Raw genomic sequence first — 19,128 nt, 5'->3', positions numbered from 1 at the left:
TTGAGGCCAAGTTAAAACAGCTCCACAAAATCCTATCAAAGGATTATACTATAGCAAACAGTAAGAGCCAAAGAGTCATTATACTGCCAACGTCTCTTTGTATTTTCACTAATGACCAAGGGCAAATATCAGCCAGTCAAACTGGTAATATACAGTATGATAAATAACCTTTTTATTCAAAGTGTTCCACTTTGTATTGACACTCTCCAGGTCATCCTCGAGCTTCTTGGTGCTGGTGCCCTTGGCAGCGGTTTGGATCAGGCCCTGGCCGAGGGAGTTAATGTCTTGAAGCTGCGTCTGTAACGGATCAATGTCCCCTTTCTGGAAAGCCTATAGACAAATAGAGCAAATCAGAGAAAACATTTTATAAGTGCTCAAATTACAAGGTTATCTATCTTATTTGGAGGTTCATTAAACAGACTGGATTGTTCTAGTTGTTAAAAGATCAATGATTTGACTGATGAATTACTAGTTTTAACGGATATTTCAGATCTGGACCAAATTAAATATTTGTTTAATTTAATTTCAATGTCGCTCTCTTAAATTACTTTTTAATCTGAAATAAATTTCCCTCATTGAGCTTCAATTAATCCTTTTAGTCTGTTTTCAAGCTAAATTAATGAAAAACCCAAACATTCTCAGTGACAGGATTTCCTGCCTTTCTTTGGCTTTTGGTCAGATAAACAATATATATGAAGAAATAACCTTAGGTTCTGCAACTTTGTTTAAATAATTTCTGACATTTCATAGACATGATTGTAAAACATTTGTCTAATTGCTGATGAAGTTAATCCTTAGTTGTAGCCCTGATAAAAAAAGGGATGAACATTGTGCCAGGCAGTTCTCCCACTTCCTGAAACACAGTTACCACGACATCAGGTTTAGGGTTAAAATTCAGCTGACATAAACAACTCTCTAACCAGTCAGCAGCTTCTGAAAGGGCAGGGCACAGTTTACAGTTACAGCTGTGCACAATCACACCAGAATGCTTCTGGCTGAACTGGTGAGTAAAACACAATTCACCCATCATGTAATCAGATATACAGCCAGAGAAAAACTCTTTTATAAAGGTGTATCATCTAATGAAACCTGTTGGACTAGATAAAAAGCATCTTTTTTTGGGCACCTGTGGGGAGAAATAGCCCATGGGGTCAATCTCAGGACAAGCAGTGACAGCATTCAGTATGGCCTCTATCTCGTGTTGTGCCGTCAGCTGCAATGCCTGTAAACTTTTGGGCAGACAGGCCTCCACGGACTGCAGGAACTCCTCCAGCTCCTCCATGTTGTACTCGGATGCTCCATGTTGCACAGTACAAGGTTTTGTTAGCTGGCTGCACTCTATGGGTAGAGTTACAGAGTTTCCGTAAGTCTCAGGCTCTGTCACCACCACACTGACCAGCTCACAGTCATCCTGACAAGTTACATCCTCCAACAGCTCAGCAGTGGAGAGTTCATCGTAGTCTGTTAAAGTCCTGGAACGCCATCCACAGCTATCCCTCTGAGTCCTGTAGGCGGACCCTGAAGATGACCGCTCTGTGGAGTATTTGTAATCTCCATTGCTCACTGCATCTTTTCCATTGAGCTCACCCACACCAGATTCTGGCTTTTGCGACTCCTTGATCAGGCTACTACTATGATAAAGAGACCTGTTGTGTCTGACAGGTGAGAAAGGAAACTCCTCCTGCCCTGAGCTGAGCGATCGCAGGGTTTTGAGGTCGCCAGACATGTGCATCGCCTCAGAGGACGACAGGCTCCTGGTCCCAGGGCCTGATCTTTTATGGGATCGATAACCGTGTCGCTCCCTCTCCACAGTGGGACTGTACAGACCTGAGTCCTCCTCAGATGTCAGTGAGCTGGTCATACTCTGCCCTCTCCTGCCGTTGATCAGCCCAGGCCTCTCCACGCTTCCAGAGCACAAGGTTCCACTGCGGCTGGCATACTCTCCCAGATTAGTGGGGGCAAATGTCCTCCATGACCTCCGGTGATGAGGATGGTCCTTCTTCTCTCCTCCCTGAAGACGTGACTTGGACGGCACTGCATCCGTCGCCCTGATTATGTTCCCATTGAGTTTAAGACCGTCAAAGACTGCACGCTCTTGCACCAGGGCAGGCTTTCGGCCCCGGAGCTCAAATGAACTGGAGGCAGAGAGAGCCCCATTTCCGCACAGGCTCCTGAGGTCTAAGGTGCGGTGCGTGTAAGGTAAGGTGCCTGTGAAGTGCCGGGAAGAGAGGCTGCCTTTAGAGCCCGAGTCTATCTGCTCATTGAGCCGCACGGTGTCATAAATGGATCTCTGGGGCACATAGCAGTCGTCAATGTTCAGGTCCTCCTCCTCCCCCTTCCCCACACAGGAAGGGTTTTGTCTGAGGCAATCTGGTCTGCTCAGCGGTTTGCCCATGCTAAAACAATTGTCACCAATCCCTCAGTACGAAAAAGAAGAAGGATTTAGTTTAATCCTTTGAGGTAAATGTTGCTTTAGTGCAAATGAAGTAATTTAAAAATGGGACCAATTGACATGAAGTACTGTGCAAATTAAAACAAATATTCTCCTCCTTTAAATGATAAGGTCACAAATAAATGTTTAAAGTTTCTACTTCTTGTTCAAAATAAAATGTACAAACTCTTGTGGAAATTTAAAAATTCGAAAAATAAAGACTTGAGAATCTCCAATATAACAAATACTATAAAATAAATCCCAAACAAATGCTAGGACTCTACAGCAGCTTCATATTCCATATTAGGAATGGAAATCCAGTCTTTCAACTGTCACCCATCCCACATATATTCCTTTAGGCTCTTCCCTGTGCATTGCCAGAACTTAATCAGTATAGTCCTCTGGTCCGGAGTGAGAGTCTTTTTCCCTGCAGCATCCACAGGAGAAATTGTTCAGTGCAAACTGAAAACATCCACAGACAAATCCGGTGGCAAGCTCGAACTGAAAACCAGTGTGGCAGTCCTGAGGGGAGCTGGTACTCCTGTATAAACAAAAAAGCCTGGCCTTGCTCTCTCATCGCTCTGCTCGCAATGACAGACACACTCCCTGGCAGAGGGTTTCATGCCCCGCCCCCCGCTCATTATTCAGACAACATCTGCCACAACTCCATTTGTGCTCAGAGCTGCTCCGGTACATGTTGATTGGTGGACGCGTGACCCTCCACCCCCCTCATCCCTCCCTCCCTCTCCTCCCTCTCCTCCCTCTCCTCCCTTTCTAATTCCCCCTTCTGTCTGCATGGCCCATATCACTTCAGGTCTAAGCCATCTTCTTCATCCTGACACAATCACTCACTTTTTCTCCTTCTTCAGTGACTGAGGGAATGGGGAAGAGAAACATTACGCCCCAGCTTTTCTACTTCTCAAGAAAAAAGAAAAGAAAGAAGAAAACCTAGACGAGCAGGCAGCAGCGTTCCCACTCTGATGACATCACACGATTGAAATAGATACACATTTTCCCTTTTCTCTCCCTTTGCCCTCTGTTTTCTTCCTGTGGACAGTTTTCTGTGGACCCTGCAGATAATTCTTAATTACTGTGGAATGCTGGGGGTCCCAGGTAATTTAACACCGACGGCTCTGCCAAGTGCATGAAGGGGCTTTTTATTTCCAGTGACCGGGTTAGGAGAAGAAAGGAGGATGGAGGAGATAATAAATGGAATTTATTTTGTTTCCTGGATCGTCTGTACCAAAGTCGTTCGGTAAAGATCCCGGATCCCAAACTTTTTGTGCAGATCGGCACGCATGAGAAGAGACAGAAAGAGGTCACTGGCAGAGATAAATAAGTAGTTAAAGATCTGGTGGGATTTAAAAATATAAAAAGCATGTTCAGCCCCTTAAATCTACATTCATTTGAAATAAAATTATTCCTCTAGTCATTTCCCTTGTTGATGCAGGTCCCTTTGTCCTAATCTGTAGTCCTCTTCGACCTTCACATCAATGCTTTTTGAGCAATTTCAGAACAAAAGTTGCAGAGACCAAAGGTCAAAGCTGAAAAAAGCTCTTTCAGCGACATCACTCATCAGCCTCTCCAAATAATCACGCACAGAAATTTCTACAAAAGCACATAGGCAACTAAAAGCCGAATCTTTGAGTCAGACAAAGAGGAACATGTGCTCGTAAAGTGGATTATCAGATCTCACCAGTGATAAATCAAAAACACCTGTGTTATGTATCATATACATTTAGTAGGAATGCAGATAATTATTATTTTCATTACTGGTACATCTTATTAATCTGCCCTATCATAGAAAAAAAATCCAGTTTTGTAGTTTACTATGGTGGCCAGAAAGGTTTCATGTTTCACGTATCATCTCTGTTGCAGTGACTCAGCAACACTACAAGATTCTAATGACACCTCTTTACCATCAACTTCAATCCCATTGGTTAGCTACACTATGATTCAGAAGGTGGAACTTCCTTTTCGCATTGTAAGACACACTGATGTAATGTCTGAACACTGAGAACAGACACCCACACTAACCCCCAGTAGTGTTGAGTCACTGGAGCTGCTGTTTAACTTACACGTAAAGTTATACTTACACCAGGACCTCCTCAGTAAAGCTTCAACAAATCTCATGATGGAAAACAAGAGTAAACATGTGAACTCAGGCGCGTCTCTTTCTAAACTTCACCTAAAATGGTAAAAGCACATGAAAGAAGTGAATCCGAGCGAGAGTTTATTTCTTTCTCACCAGACGCCAATGAAACCCACTTAGTCAGAATATCATATAATGTTTTCATGCCACAGATAAATAAAGAAAGAGTTGGACTTTTGCTGCTGCTGACAGCTCTCTCTCTCCTGATGCCGAGTACTGAGCACAAAGGGGATTTTCCACCGGCAGCTGAGCTCGTATGTGCCCTCTCAACCCAAACCAGTGACAGGACAAAGAGCGGGGGTGAAAACATGCACCATGACAACACTGCTCTGCAACAATTTGAATCAATCACTTATTTAATAGTTACCCAGCGATGCCTTAATACTAAACTCCTCACAACAAACACATACCCCAATGTTTTAATCCATGTAACTCAACAAAGGTTTTTGATGTTGCGCTGCTATGTGAGTACAGCTCCCCCTTAAATGAAAAAAAAAATCCCTTGACCTACATCTTAGGAAAGATCTGTGTCATTTGCTTATACACGGCTGTTTACATTGTTTTATTGCAACGCGATCTCACACTAACAAAAAAAAGAAGTGTTCCGTAATTTAACCTAAATATAGGTTAATCCTCTTTTGGAGAACTCCACAGGAATTTACAGGCTTTTGAAATGTTTTGCATCTGTCCTTAAATCTTTCTAATGGCTGCCCCCATTGTTTAGATTTCAATGATACCAACAGAGACCTCTGATATTTTAGAAACAATAAGGGGAACTGAAAACAAGCCATAAGAACAATAAGGAAGATGTGCAGTATGTCTGTCCTCCACTTTCATTCTCAACAAAATAAACAAAGACATAAAGGGAATATTATATAGCCTTTGGGATTATCCATAACAAATGCATTAATCTACTACTGGTGCATAATTATACATTTTAATAATTAACATCCTTCACTTTCAAAAATGCAGATAGACATTACCTATGGAGGCAGAATTACACAGTAGTTAATTTAACTAAATTACTGAACCTTTACCAAAAGTTTAATTGGACACTTAGCCTTGCAATAAATGCTGCAGGGTTTTATTTCACTATCCATCACTTCACTTACAGACATCTATGTCAAAATAGTCACATTAACACCAGGCTACTCTGAGCTGAGATTCCGGGATAATGTCGGGCTGCAAAGGTTCAGAAGTCAAAGAACAACAATATCAATGTAAAGAGATCAGGATCCAGGCCCAGCTTAATTAATGAGTCAAGAGAAGCCCTGCTGGCCACCACCTGGCTGTAAGGGACCGTCCCTCCTGCACCATCATTGCATATGGGCCGCTGCTCTTTTGTTAACAACAGATGCCCTGAAAGAAGCAGCAGCCCCCTGGGGATAGCCACATACGTAGCAAGTGTCTCCACTATAGAGCCTGTGGGTAATCTGCCCCAATGCAAGGTTTTTGTGGAATGACAACAGCTTATATATTGTTTGTATATATTTGGATAAATATATTAAAATGAATGAGAATAGGATAGATTACAGCCTTAAAACTGGATAATTCAATTAGCATGTATCAATAACTGCTAATCTGAAAAGCAAAGGAGACAGTTTTCAATAGAAAAAAAAGATGGAACTTATTTCTTTAAAAAACAATTTCCTCTACAGAATCAAGGGTATGAATGTAGCACTTGAAGAGAAATTGTTTTTGATTATTTGATTAATTATGTTTGACACTCATCAAGTTTTTCTTGCAAAATTAGTTTAAATATGCAGCATTTTTTCAGTTTAAAGATATAGGGACAGCCCTAGCAACACACACACACACACGCAGATTTGTGCAGCTATATCATTATTATGACTTTGCATTGACCTGAGCCAAACCCTAACCAAAGCCTCAATCCCTAAGTTTAACCAGGATCTAAGAAATGACGTTTGGCCTCTTTAAAACTGGGCCCGAGGTCTACCTATCCTGACAAGTTCAGTGTTTTAGCTGGAAAAGTTCCTTAACAGGTGACAAAAAGGAGCACACACAATCTTCATGACTGATGGCGAAACAAACAAGGCTCGGTGTGTGAAATGATGCAAAGTCCCACAAGAATAATTATGTTGTCAAGTTCAGTACTGTAACAACTTGTACTGATCCCCTGAGAGCACAAGATGAACAGGTGCATATGTAATGTGGAGCAAACTGTTAACATTGACCTTGCTGCTATTTCACACATATTCAATCATAGTCACCCCTTGGAATGACAAATGTCAAACATACTGTAGGGACACTGTACCTTAAAGGCCTCCAGCTGTTTGTTGATAACGTCTGTCTCCATGCCGACCGCCTCCTGGGTTGCCTCCTTGTCGACAGCTCTGCAAAGTTTATCTTCCGTGTGGTGGAGTTTGCCGTACAGCTCCTCGAGCTTGGTGAGCGAGCTCTGCACCTGCACCTCTCTGCCTTTGGCTCTGTCCAACAGTTTACCACACTGCTTACTCAGAGCATCCAGGTCTCTCTTCAAGCCCAACAGGTCAGGGGAGGTTTCAGTCTCAAGCATCTTCTTGCAGCTGTCTCCAGCGTTGGCCGTGTTGGCCATCAGCTCCTGCAGCTTAACCACAAAGCTCTCGATGCTGTCCTGCTGTTCTTTGAGGGTAGCCAGGTGGAGATCCACTGGAGCCATGCTGTCCAGTTCATCGTCCAGGTCTGTGAAACGGGTGAACATCTCACGAATGCTGATTTGGAACTGCCCGATACCCTGCAGTTTACCCTCCAACACTTGGCACGTCTCCTCTAGCTTCTTGTTCAAGGTGCTGTAGTCTTTTTCTATGCTGTCAGCCTGCAGTAACAGGTCTGTCACTCCATCAGCATCTGGGACATTCACTACAAGGTCCTTGGCCAAGTTTTTCAGGTGCTCGACTTGGTTCTGCAATCCCTCTAAGCTCTTGTGTTGGGCTTTCATGTTGGTCAGGTTCTTGTTGCTGTGACCCTGCACTCCCTGTGATTCATATGCATCCACCTGCTTCTTAGCTCCCTCAAGTTGACCCTTTGCCTCCTTATAAGTATCGTTAAATTCTTTAACTGTGTGGGAGATCTTCTCCAGGGACTCTCTCTTGCTCTGCAGACCCTCCACTACATTGTCCACCCTTTTGCAAATATTAGCCTTCTCCTCTTTTATAACTTGAGTGTCTGTGTTGGCCACCTCAAGAAGGCTATCTGCAGCTGTGTTGTGCTGCTCCACTGTCCGCCTGTGCTTGTCAACATCCTTCTGGAGTGCTTTAAGCTGAGAAATGGAGCCCTCAACAGCAACAGGGTCAATGGCGAGTTTGACTCGGCCCTCGCTAGCTTCACACTCCTGAATCCATGTGCTGAGCTTCTCTGCATGCTCCTGATACTTCAGAGATCTCTGCAGAGCAGTCTGGAGTTTATCAGCCTGCTCGGCAGAGCTCCTCTTCACCTCCTCCCAGTTGGAAGAGAGAGTGGTGAGCTGCCCTTGCAGAGCCATCTTTTCAGCACCATCAGTGTTCTGCAGGAGCATCTCCCCTTCCCCGACAATCGTGTTATAAACGTCTTCACGTTCTCCGAGAGCCTGCTGGAGTTTACTGTGCTCCTCCAGGGTTTGTTGCAGGATGTCCGCTTTGGCAGAGATGGGATGGGGCTTAGACTGGTCTTGAATTTTCTCACCCAGCCATGACTGGAAGTCTTTGGAGGTCTGATGGAACTGCTGAGAGCTGGCAAAGGTCGAGTTCAGCTGCTCGATTCGTTTTGCTAAAACAGAGAATGATAATTAGTGTGTTGAATGTTGTTACACATTTTACGCAAAAACAGAACCAGAAGGAGGATAGGAGTATTGGTTTTCATTCCACATCTCAGATTTACCTCATCAATCTCATTTTGAACCAACTATGCTGGATTTCAAGAGTAGTGCCTTGGCAAGAGTTCGAATACTCCAAAGAACAATTGTGATGAAAACTGTTTAGCATTTTAAGAAGTTGTCATTGTATATATATACTCTACAGTGACTCAACACAAATAGAATCATTTTTCTTTCTAAACATTACAACACTACATTATTAGATTAAGTTACAATACCAACCTGCTTTCTCTTCCAGCTGTTTGAAAGGCTTGCTGACACTCTCCAGCTGCCTGACTAAGTCTGCTTTCAGATAGTCCTCAGTCACCATTGCTGTGAGCTCCGTGTTGATGGCCTCAGCCTCCTTCAGCTTCTTTCTCTCTTCCCTCAGCTGAGCTGAGAGGTTGTGGACGTCCTCCAGCTGCTTCTTCACGGCATCGGGCTGGGTGCTGTGGCCCTGATGTTTGGTGAGCTGATTCTCCAGCTGAGTGGCGGTCTGACCGAGACTCTTCAGCAACTCCTGAAACTGCCCTGTCTTTACCACGGCCTGGTCGATGAGTTTGTCTCTCTGGTCCAGCTGCCCTGTGATGCCTTGCCACTTTTGGGTGACGGCAGCTAGCTGGTCCCTCACCAGCTTTCCATTCGAGGGGTCTTGGTTGCCGGAGGAGCTTAGGATGGCAGAGGCAGCCTCTTCAAGCTGCTCATATTGAGGTTTGCGGCTCTTAAATTCATTCTGGAGGATCTGAAGAGTAGAAATAGATTGAGATGAGCAATCTATCAGAAAACTAGATGAAATACTTGTTCAAAAAGTGTGTAAAGTGGCTACTGGCACAATGATTACCTGAACTTGCTGCTTCTGCATTTTCAGCATGTTCTGGTCTATGGAAAGGGGTCCAAGGACAGTCATCATCAGCTCCTTCTCTGAAAGCCACTGACCAAGCTGCTGCTCGGTCGTTTGAAAGGTGTCCAGGTTCTTGTTGGATTGCTCCAGGTGCTGCTTCCTCTGCTCTATGGAGCCACTGATATCTGCCCAGGCAGCGTCTGAGCAGGAGGGCAGAACAATCATGCAAATGAACATTAGTCAGCACAACAGCACCTTCTCATCCACTGTCCTACTGTTCATTAAGCAAACCTCCCACTGTGCAGGACTTGGCACTACGAATGTGTTAATTTAACTGGTGTGGCAGCTACTGGGTCGGGAAAGATGGAGAGCAGGGTCATCGCTGGTCTAATTTCTTATACAGTATGTGCCATTCTGTAAAACACTAGTGCTGTGATGAGATACATTTCATCAGTGGGGGTCAACACATCAACCAAGCGGCTCAGTGACATAATTACAGAGGGCCATCTGGACACAACACCTTGGTGCATACCTATTTCTGTCAGCATCTGCTTCCATTTCGCCGCCTCAGGGGAGTTTGGATGAGTCTTAATCAAGTTGAGTAGTTTCTCTCTGACTTTCTGGAGCTGCTCCTGCTTCTGCTTCATGTCGTCTTCAAACGCCTGTGAAAATAAAACAAATAATGAAGAGTAAGAAGAGTTCCATGTGAGAATCCACAGCAGAAGAAAGTCAGCGAGGAATCTGTGCAGCCTAAAATGTCTGTTTCTGTACCTTCTGCTGTTCAAGCTGTGTTTTCACTGACTCCTTCTCTGTGGCTGCATTGTTCCACGATGCTGCGGTCTTCTTCATGTCCTTCAGCCACGTCATCATGTCTTCCGTCTCCTTTTGGGCCTCTGAGACCTTCTGTACTGAGCTACTCAGCTCTGCGGCTCGACTCTTTAGCGTTTCTCCGAGGTTTCCGTATCCCTCGTTGACAAACGACATGTTCTGCTGAATAACCATCAGCTCTGAGGGACATTAGAAATAATTCCATCAGGTTTCCTCTATGTGAGGTTCGTGCCATAGAGGTAATTGATAACAACGGAGTTCTGTTAATATAATGGCCCTACAGTGTAGTATGCTCAGAATGAGGGGAAAATATCACTAACTCCCTGCAAATGGAATTCAAGCACCCATTCTTAAATGTAACTGCAGGCTTCACGATAGGTTACAGCAACATGCAAGAGCTACTCCTGCAAACAGATTTGTTTATAAGTTGCTTTTGTGAGGGTTTTAATAAAACAGAAAAAAACAGATCTAACCTTGAATGTTCTTAATCAGAATGAAACAAGAGTTTGAATAATCTGAGCTAAATTGTTATAAACTAAATCATATTTTGACCCAGGAACTTCTCACACTCCAACAGCTGCCTCTGAGTCCTTATGTAAGTCCCTGTCCAGGTAAACAAACTCTGCGGCACCCAACAGTTAAACAGCTAAAGGAGACATATTATGTACATATTCAGATTCCTTATTTTAATTTGGGTTGTTAATTGACCCAGTTTTACACACTACTTGCTCAGAATTTCTGCAGTTCCTCTTTTCAGCATCTGTTTGAAACACTTGGTTTTTCCAATGCCTGTAGGAAATCATTCTTGTGACCTGACTTTACTAGGCATGCAATTTGAAAATGTGGAGGACTGTGATGTCATGTAATATGATGTCACATGACCTCAGGATTCCCCTGAAGTATCGGCCAGAGAATTGAGAGGAGCTCCCTTTAGTGCAATCTTTTATGTACTCCACAAACGTAGATAACACACTAGAGGAAAGACAAAATCTGAAAAATCCTAATATGGCTCCTTTAACAGTTTATACTTCACTGACTCTGAACTCATAATCAGAACATACTGTTACTACAAAAGCTGCGATCTGTTTAGCACAGAGCCGCCATAACCATAACCTGCACCTTACACAGCAGCCCACAAAAACAGCAACATTGACAAACACACTTCATTACCTTTATTAGTTAGGTAGGAATGGCTCGCTGGACCACCACCATTAGTAAGAGCTGATGCAAAGACATAAGACAAAGCTTTGTGTGAAAGACAGGCAGACCAACAAGGAATGTTGGAAATAAAAGATCAGTCCATGATCTCTAATGGTTAGTGATTATACAAGTTCTCAGAAGTGCACCCAAACAACATGCTTCCCATTCTGCTGAACTATCCTCTAACATATGAGGTGTCTCAGAGCGTGCTGACGTCTACCTGACTTGTTAGGAGTCTTTGTCTTGGCAGGAGATGTGAGGAAAGTGATGAGGCTGCACAGTGCTGATCCTTTAGTGTTCAGGTCCTGGACAGCAGGGCCTTTAGATGTCCATTCATCTAGTAAACCCTGGTGAGAGAATGTTCAGCCGGATAATTTGTATATACATTTATAAATGACAGATGACATTGATATCACATGAAAACAAAAGCTGAGTATTTACATTAAATATGAGGAACGAAATAAAAAAAAAGAAAAATAGAGGTTTTCACAAAGTTTTTTCCTTTTACACAATAGACAGATGAGATACTTGTGTGATTTTTTTGCCATAACATCATGGGAAGAAAATAATCTCTCTGCTGGATGACACAGTGTTTCACTCCCAGGTCTGACCTGTGTGAAAACTCATCATTTATCTATCGTCAGTTAGTAGAGACAGCAGGCTGGGATTGTTTGGGAGTTTAGGGAGGAACAGACTATAATGAAACACACATCTATCTCCTGCAAAGCACATCAACTATAAAGCATTACATCAATGGGCTTCTGTTCCAGCATTTTAAATGCAGTATACACAGCAGACTTTATAAACATGTCATGACTCACAGTGACTGTCTGCAGGTCCTTCTCCAGACTTCTCTCACTGCTGCTTGGCTGAACTGCAGGTACTTTCTCGTTCGACTCCTCCAGCCACTCGGTGAGCGCGCTGGCTGCAGATCTGAACTCTCCCAGCTGGTCCTGACAGGACGATACCTCTTCTTCCCTGTAGGAGACAAGATCCAATCACACCATCCATCCGAGGACCTTCTTTTTTTTTCCAGTCCCTGTGTCCCAACTTACTTTTCTTTAACGGTGTCTTTAAAGGTGGTGAAAATATTTGAGAGGTTGTCCATCTTGCTCTGCAGCTGGGCTTTGTTTCCATCAGGGCTTATTTCAGACAGCTCTTTAGAAATAGTCTGCAGCTTCTCCAAATCACTGGCATGTTCAACCATCTCAGCCTTAGTACTCTACAAAGAAATTGAAATAGTCAGTCAGTCTTTGTAAAAAAAGTATTGTTGAAAAAGACACGACATGTATCATAAAAAGTCGTCAGCCATAGACTTTACCTGCATCAGCTGGGACACTTCATTGAAGGTTTTCCCAGGACCGTCTGTCTCATTTAGATCTTGCGAACGCTTCACAACAAACTGCTGAACTTTATCTGCGACCGTCTCAAACTCTTCCACCTTCTCTCTCAGCTGCTCCAGTTGGGAAACTTTTTGCTTGTGTTTGTCACAGGTGTCGGAGAAGCGCTGAGAGAGGGCATCCATCGTTGTCTGCAGGAGCGCAGCGGCCGACGGATCCGCCGTCTCCACAAACCTCTTCACCTTGGCCTTCATGGCTGAAATGCTGCTCTGGCGACTTGCTATGTCCTGCTCTAGCGCCTTAATAACACAGGATGGACAGAAATTAGTTGAATAGCAAACTCAAATAGTTTCTGTAGTTATTGTGGTGCTGAAATGATTTCAAGAATACACACTGCTTCCTTGCTGAGCATATCTCCAATAGATGCAGAATCCAGGGGTATTTGTCCCTTCTCTTTCACGCTGGCCTCCACCCCCTCCATCCATCCCATCATTTCATCCAGACCATCCTGCACACTCATGGAGCGAGTCAGAGTGATCTGAAGCTTCTCATTTCGGTCACTCACAGACTTGGACAGGTTGTCATAGCGCTCCACTATGTCGTCTGCAGCACATGGAAGCAAAACGGGGTCACGTTTTAACCTGAGCAAATTTTTACTGTTGTGACACATTGTGAGATAAACATTTCAAAGAAAAGAAGAAATGTATTTTTCATTTATGAGTTTGTTCACATCATAATATTGGTAAAGGAAAATTTGGAAACACTGGAACAAATGTCCGTATGGGTTTTAATCCCTGCTTATCCCTCTGTATTTATTATTTTATTTTCTATACTGATATGGACCTATGAGTTTGAAAGACAGCAAAACAATCAAATAAACCGACATAAAATCATTTTGTTCTCTAATATAATGTAGAAGCAGCAAATACTCCCTACTGAGACTTTTCCCTCACCTACTGTCTCCTGAATCTCATCTGGGTTGCTCAGCAGGTCTCCTTCAGATGTTATCAAAGACTCGGCTGTTTTGCGCAGTGTGTCGACGGCAGTCTGATGTCCTGTCATCTGACCTTGTAGAGCCTGTTGAAGTCAAACAAGAGGAAGTGAGAGGAAATAGAAACTGCATCCACTGAAATACACATCCTCTGTCTGCATTTGTACTAAAGTGTACAGGTACAGGTTATGGATTTCACCAGTGTGATGGATTGAAGATGGAGACAACAGAGCGAAGACATGCAAGAAAGTCTGGACTGTATCTGTGTATCATTGAGTCATTCCACACACACATAGTTAGATGTACCTGTCTGCCTCAACTGCTACACTTACAGAAAGTACTTTGGAGTTCTGCAGTGATTTGTAACTCGAAGCCAAAAGCACATTATTGCTTGCTGGTCGGCTCACAGGCGCCTGTTATCTTGGCATATCTGTGCTGTAAGTCACTACCTCCCTACAGAGAAATGTTAAAGCTAACTGCTGCCAGAAGAGTTTACAGAGACGTCTCTGTCAGCCTCGGTTCTTATCGTTCTCTAGGAGTATGTAAGCTACAAATAATCAGAATCAAAAAACTACTCGCATGTGGGTTTGAATTTGAACATGCTGCTAAAAATAGCTTTTCTTCTACTTAAGTCAGTGGAAACACTGTATATGGTAACACAGGTCTATTGTGCTGTGATCTTAGAAAAAAGTCAGTGCTCCAAGTTGTGCATGTGATACTTCTAAAAAAAGATATCCTTTATTTCCTACCTGGATTATTTCTCACTTAACATCCATGACAGTTTATTTTCACCGGCATTGGCACTAATTATAAGTGATGGTTCCAAGGATTAAAAAAAAAGTTTTGCAACACATTATAATATAGTACAATAATAATAATATAATAATTCTGAGTTTGGTACCCAGACTACACTTAAATGATAAGGCCCTTGCCCACAGTGTTTCTTGCCTTGGTCTCCTCCAGCTGTTTCTGTAGTGACTGTGGGTCAGCTGCTATGGCCTCAGACTGCTGCGTCCTCGCCTCCTCCTCTGAACTGTTGAGCCATTTTAAAAGCCCGGCGCTGGAGTCGCCGTATTTCTTGTACTTGTCAACCACGTCTTTGAGGTTGTTGCTGAGCTGATTGCACTGAAACAAAGGACATGAAACTACTTTACATATCAGTTAAAAATGTGGAAAACTATCACTTTCTCTGACATTTTCACATTGCTTACAGAATATGATGACATCTTAATGAAGCAGCTTTTTTGTGCTTTCTGTAAAGACTAATGCTCCCCTCTAGTGGTAAAATTAAGCAACTGCAGTGTGAAATACCTGTGAATGTAGTGTTTTGTATCGACTTGCTGCTGAGTCCAGTTTGTCCTTAACAGCAGAACAGGTTCCTGAAGTATCCACGTTCAACAGAGCATTCTTAGCAGCAGGGTCACCCGCTCCACAGGCTTTAGCTACATCCAATACTTTCTGTCCTGAAATAGTGATGAAGCGAAGGTCTCCTTTGTGGGAAATCACATCCTCCGAGAAGCTCTTCTGTCGCTGTAGTTTGTCAGCAAGGATATTGAGGGAGCTTGCGGGAGCTCCCTGCTCCTTGATCTCTCCCTCCGCCTGGTCCAACCAGACCTCAAACTCCTCACAGTCGTCCTGGAACTTCTTCAGCTCCTCCTGGACACACTGCACCTGCTTCATCTGCTGCTCGGCCTGCGTCAGCGAGGCCTCGTAGCGTCCCTTCAGCTCCTGGATGTTCCTCTGTAGCTTCTCCTTCTCCTCCGGGGACAGCACGGTGGCTTGCTTGTCGAGCAGAGCCTGAGCCGATTGGGTGGCCATGATTAGATCCTGCTGCTGAGACAGAATCTCCTGATGATGAGCCTGTGGGAACATTAAAGACTTGAGGTCACAACACCATTTGTGGCCCAAAAAAAAAATCTAATTTTTTTAACATTTTACATTATTTAGACTATTTCTTTAATTTTTTCTCTTTTCTGGCTTTAAGATATCACTACCACAATAGCACTCTCCAAGTACTCTTACGCAAAACAGCATTTTTAATTTTGAGCCTTATTTGAGATAAGAAGATAAACTTTGTTTGTCAACAGCTTTTTCTTTTTTTTAAAAAATTGGTTGCATTTGCTGTTTAACAGGTTTAAAAATGAATTAAACTTTACTTTGAAAAATCCTGCATTTCATTGTTACTTGTGTCTTTCAACTTATGCTTGAAGTAATCCCCTGGGGTTTGAAAGTATGTACTACTGTGTAACAACAACTGCATATTTATGCTTCAAACCAACGTTACCTTGACCCTGTCGTACTGCTGATCGAGGTCCATGGAGGCGTCGTTCTTCCCACTGCTTTCTCTGCCAAAATCATTTTCAGGGCTCTGTAAAGCGTTTCCATTGGCATCGTCGTCCTCTCCTATCAGTACCCTGGCTGAGGTTTCCTCTGGCAAGTTTCCATTCTCTTTACTTATATGGTCGGTTTGATCCAGGCCGCTCTCCTTTTCACTCCCAATGTTGGATATCCAGTCCAGAAGACCCTCGATTTTGTTCTTACTTTCTTCAAGCCGCTCAACAGCAGCTGCCTGAAAAGACAAAGACCACATATACATAAAATGCTGACTAGATGACAAAATTATCATTGTGGCATTATATTAAGCAATATATGAAATGCACCGTATCATTAATATAACTTTTCCTGCTGAGTTTTTACAGAGAACACATATGGAGGTAATCTGACCTTTTCACTCTCCTGTTTAATGGCTGTGGTAACAACCTTCTCCAAATCTTTCCTGGACTCCTCCGCCCGCTGGTTGATGAGCCTGGCTTTGCTTTTAGCCTCTTCCAACTTCCCCTCAATGATGGCAATTTGATCTGGTGTCAGCTTGTTCCGGTTTTCCTCCAGAAACTTTTTAGTGCTGGTGATGACCTCATTCAAGGCACTGGCATTCGTCAGCACATCTTTCTGCAGAGCCTTTTGATAAGGGAAAGACATAACGCAGTGGAATGAGAAAAGCAGCTTTGAATTTGACCGAAACCTACTCTGTGACATGCAATGAAAAAATGCAATGAAAACGATTTCGGACCTGATGTTCCTGCTGGTACTGCTGCAGATCTGTGACGGTCTCAGTGCTGTCGGCCTGTTGCTGATGACCAATCAGGCGGTTCTCTGTCAGGGTGAGGTTGTCACACACTTCCTCCAGTTTGTCTGAGAACTCCTTGTGTCTCTCCAATAAAGACTGGAGAGATAAAAGTTTAAGGAAACACAAGTTATTATCGTAGTCGAAAACAACAAACCTGTCATTAACATACATTCACAACAACACTCAGTAAAACATTTACTTGTAATAAATCCCAAACCACTCTATTCACGGTAATAACAGCTCAATCAATATTTGGGACCAAGAAGAAATGGGAGAGGAAACAGTTTAAGCAAACATGCAAAATCTGACTGAGGACACAGTTTTCTTTATCTTAACAAGAATCAAAATCTAATATGCTGTAAACATGCTTTTTTGCCATTCGCCACTTTGGACATGTGATGTTATAAGCACAGGAGGACATTATCTTGTGTGTGTTAGTGGGTTTGCTGTGGGTGAAAGTGTTCCGACAGAGAAGGTGCATTTCATCCACTGTTAACTGCTGTCTTGACGCCTGTGGGACACAACCAGCATAAAGTTTAGTGTGCAGGAGAGGTCGAGCAACGGAGCATGCAATGCTGTTATTTCTCCTAAACATGGTCACATTCACAGTAAAACCTCACATGTCTGAATCCTGTAAGTGAAACCCAACAATTTATTGAAACACTGAAAAACCAGGATAAAAACGTACTCTTGTTATTTAGAAAATGTCTAAATCACAGATTTAATATTTGTACAAACTATTTATATGATTCATCATTTTAATATGATGTCATGATTCTGATGTTTGATTCCAGTATAAAGCTTTGATATCAAAGCACATCTGGGGAAACGTCTAGTCATTGGTTGTAAATGAAGATGACAAGAGGACAAGACAGAGCCCCATAAGTGAAACCAGAGCATCTTGATTGCACTCTAGTGGTAGGCAATGGTATAGATAGTGAATCCAAGTTATTGGATGAGAAAGGTACACGTCGAATAACTTTTTCTCAAAGACAGTTTCTGTCATTTTGACTGGTTCTTATAACACTGATGTTTGTTTATCTGATTATGTTTGGTTTAAATTAGTTATTTAATGATAGAGACCAGGTAAAAAGTGTATCAATAGGATGTCACAATCGCTGCTTCATCAACCTGATACTGTGCAGACTCTGGTTCCAAATGTGCAAGATGGTGACATTCGTATCAGGGTATTTTTTAGTTTCTGGATAGTAGGCAGTATTGGCGACGTGACCCATTCTTTATATAAAGTCTATGATCTGGATAACATGCTTTAGTTGTTGCTGTTTTTGAACTGAGCTAGTTTGTTTTTCAACTTTTAAGTCTGCAAAGCAAACTAAACACCTGTAGCCAAACCTCTGTGATATTTCAGAGAACATTAACAGGCGGACCTTGGCATGGTTTTCCCTCTCCCTCGTGTCCATTAGAACATCTAAGGTTTTCCTCTGTGCAACAAGCCTCTCTGTCTGGTCACGGAAACTTCGCTGAGTGGTGCTGAGGCGCTTCAGGAGGCAGCTGCTCTGAGCCGCACTCAGGAACTGAGCGTGCTCAGAAATAAAGCACTGGATATCAAACGTGACGTCCTCTAACTTGAGCTTGGCTTCTTTTAGCAGATTGCTCTCAGTTTCCTGGAACAGAAAAAGATGGAAATATGCTGAGTGATTTTCTGTATTTGATGTTGATACTAAATGTTTTCAATTAAAAGTGTACCTTGTTCTGCTGAATCAAATGTTTGAGTGTGTCCACATCACACGTGTTCAAATCCACGCCCTGCATGTCAGGGTCAATTTGGATGAGGCCCGCTAGTTCTTGTAGATCACTCAGATATTTCTGGTACATCGATTCCAGATGTGCCTAAAATAATGTTAAAATGAGTCAAAAGCTGATACAACTGTTTCAACATTGCATTTTAATTTACAGTAATAAACACTGACCCTCTCTGTTTCCATTGCTTGAATTAGGGACTGACTCTTTTCTTCACATAGTTGGGAAACAGCAGTAAAATGTGGCTCTAACTGCAAATATGTTGAGGCCAAATCTTGGTGGATTTGGACAGGGATGTGGTCATCAGCAGAGCTGAGGAGCCGCTTGGCTTTCTCCACATCTTCTGCCAGACCACCAGCCAGTCTAGAAAGCTGGGTCTCCAGAGACTGGACACAAGAGCAGATTTAGTCAGGACCGAAAGATTCAAATATCAAAACACAGACGACAAATGTAGCATAGTTATTTAATTTCTTACCTGACATTCATCTATTTGGATCTGCAGTTCTTCCATGTTGTTGCTCATGGGGAACTGTCTCAAAAGGTCTTTTCTTACGTCATCTAAAACATCTGCGTGATCCTGCAGCCTCCCAACACACTCCAAGAAATCCTGGATGGAGAACAGCTGTGG

The 19,128-nt window shown here is 42.9% G+C and overlaps 1 protein-coding gene across 23 annotated transcripts in view; it reads right to left on the bottom strand.

The window, feature by feature from the left end:
• Positions 1-19,128, bottom strand: part of dst (dystonin) — a 102,208-nt gene that overhangs the window by 25,565 nt on the left and 57,515 nt on the right. For 21 of the 23 annotated variants that reach the window (XM_069539185.1, XM_069539191.1, XM_069539193.1 and 18 more), the window contains 22 exons: positions 18,976-19,122; positions 18,671-18,886; positions 18,447-18,590; positions 18,128-18,364; positions 16,683-16,835; positions 16,337-16,570; positions 15,897-16,181; positions 14,924-15,472; positions 14,561-14,737; positions 13,575-13,698; positions 13,016-13,224; positions 12,603-12,920; positions 12,337-12,503; positions 12,103-12,259; positions 11,502-11,628; positions 11,252-11,302; positions 10,025-10,260; positions 9,786-9,915; positions 9,254-9,453; positions 8,656-9,154; positions 6,859-8,327; positions 169-330 (listed from right to left, as the gene is read on the bottom strand). In XM_069539185.1, coding sequence (XP_069395286.1) covers positions 169-330; positions 6,859-8,327; positions 8,656-9,154; positions 9,254-9,453; positions 9,786-9,915; positions 10,025-10,260; positions 11,252-11,302; positions 11,502-11,628; positions 12,103-12,259; positions 12,337-12,503; positions 12,603-12,920; positions 13,016-13,224; positions 13,575-13,698; positions 14,561-14,737; positions 14,924-15,472; positions 15,897-16,181; positions 16,337-16,570; positions 16,683-16,835; positions 18,128-18,364; positions 18,447-18,590; positions 18,671-18,886; positions 18,976-19,122 — 5,991 coding nt within the window. The remainder of the gene's footprint in view (positions 1-168; positions 331-6,858; positions 8,328-8,655; positions 9,155-9,253; positions 9,454-9,785; positions 9,916-10,024; positions 10,261-11,251; positions 11,303-11,501; positions 11,629-12,102; positions 12,260-12,336; positions 12,504-12,602; positions 12,921-13,015; positions 13,225-13,574; positions 13,699-14,560; positions 14,738-14,923; positions 15,473-15,896; positions 16,182-16,336; positions 16,571-16,682; positions 16,836-18,127; positions 18,365-18,446; positions 18,591-18,670; positions 18,887-18,975; positions 19,123-19,128) is intronic. The other 2 variants (XM_069539182.1, XM_069539203.1) reach the window with 2 other exon arrangements.

The sequence above is a fragment of the Paralichthys olivaceus genome, chromosome 14 (assembly GCF_024713975.1).
Source record: "Paralichthys olivaceus isolate ysfri-2021 chromosome 14, ASM2471397v2, whole genome shotgun sequence".
NCBI classification, from domain to species: domain Eukaryota; kingdom Metazoa; phylum Chordata; class Actinopteri; order Pleuronectiformes; family Paralichthyidae; genus Paralichthys; species Paralichthys olivaceus.
This window is presented reverse-complemented; position numbering and strand designations above follow the sequence as displayed.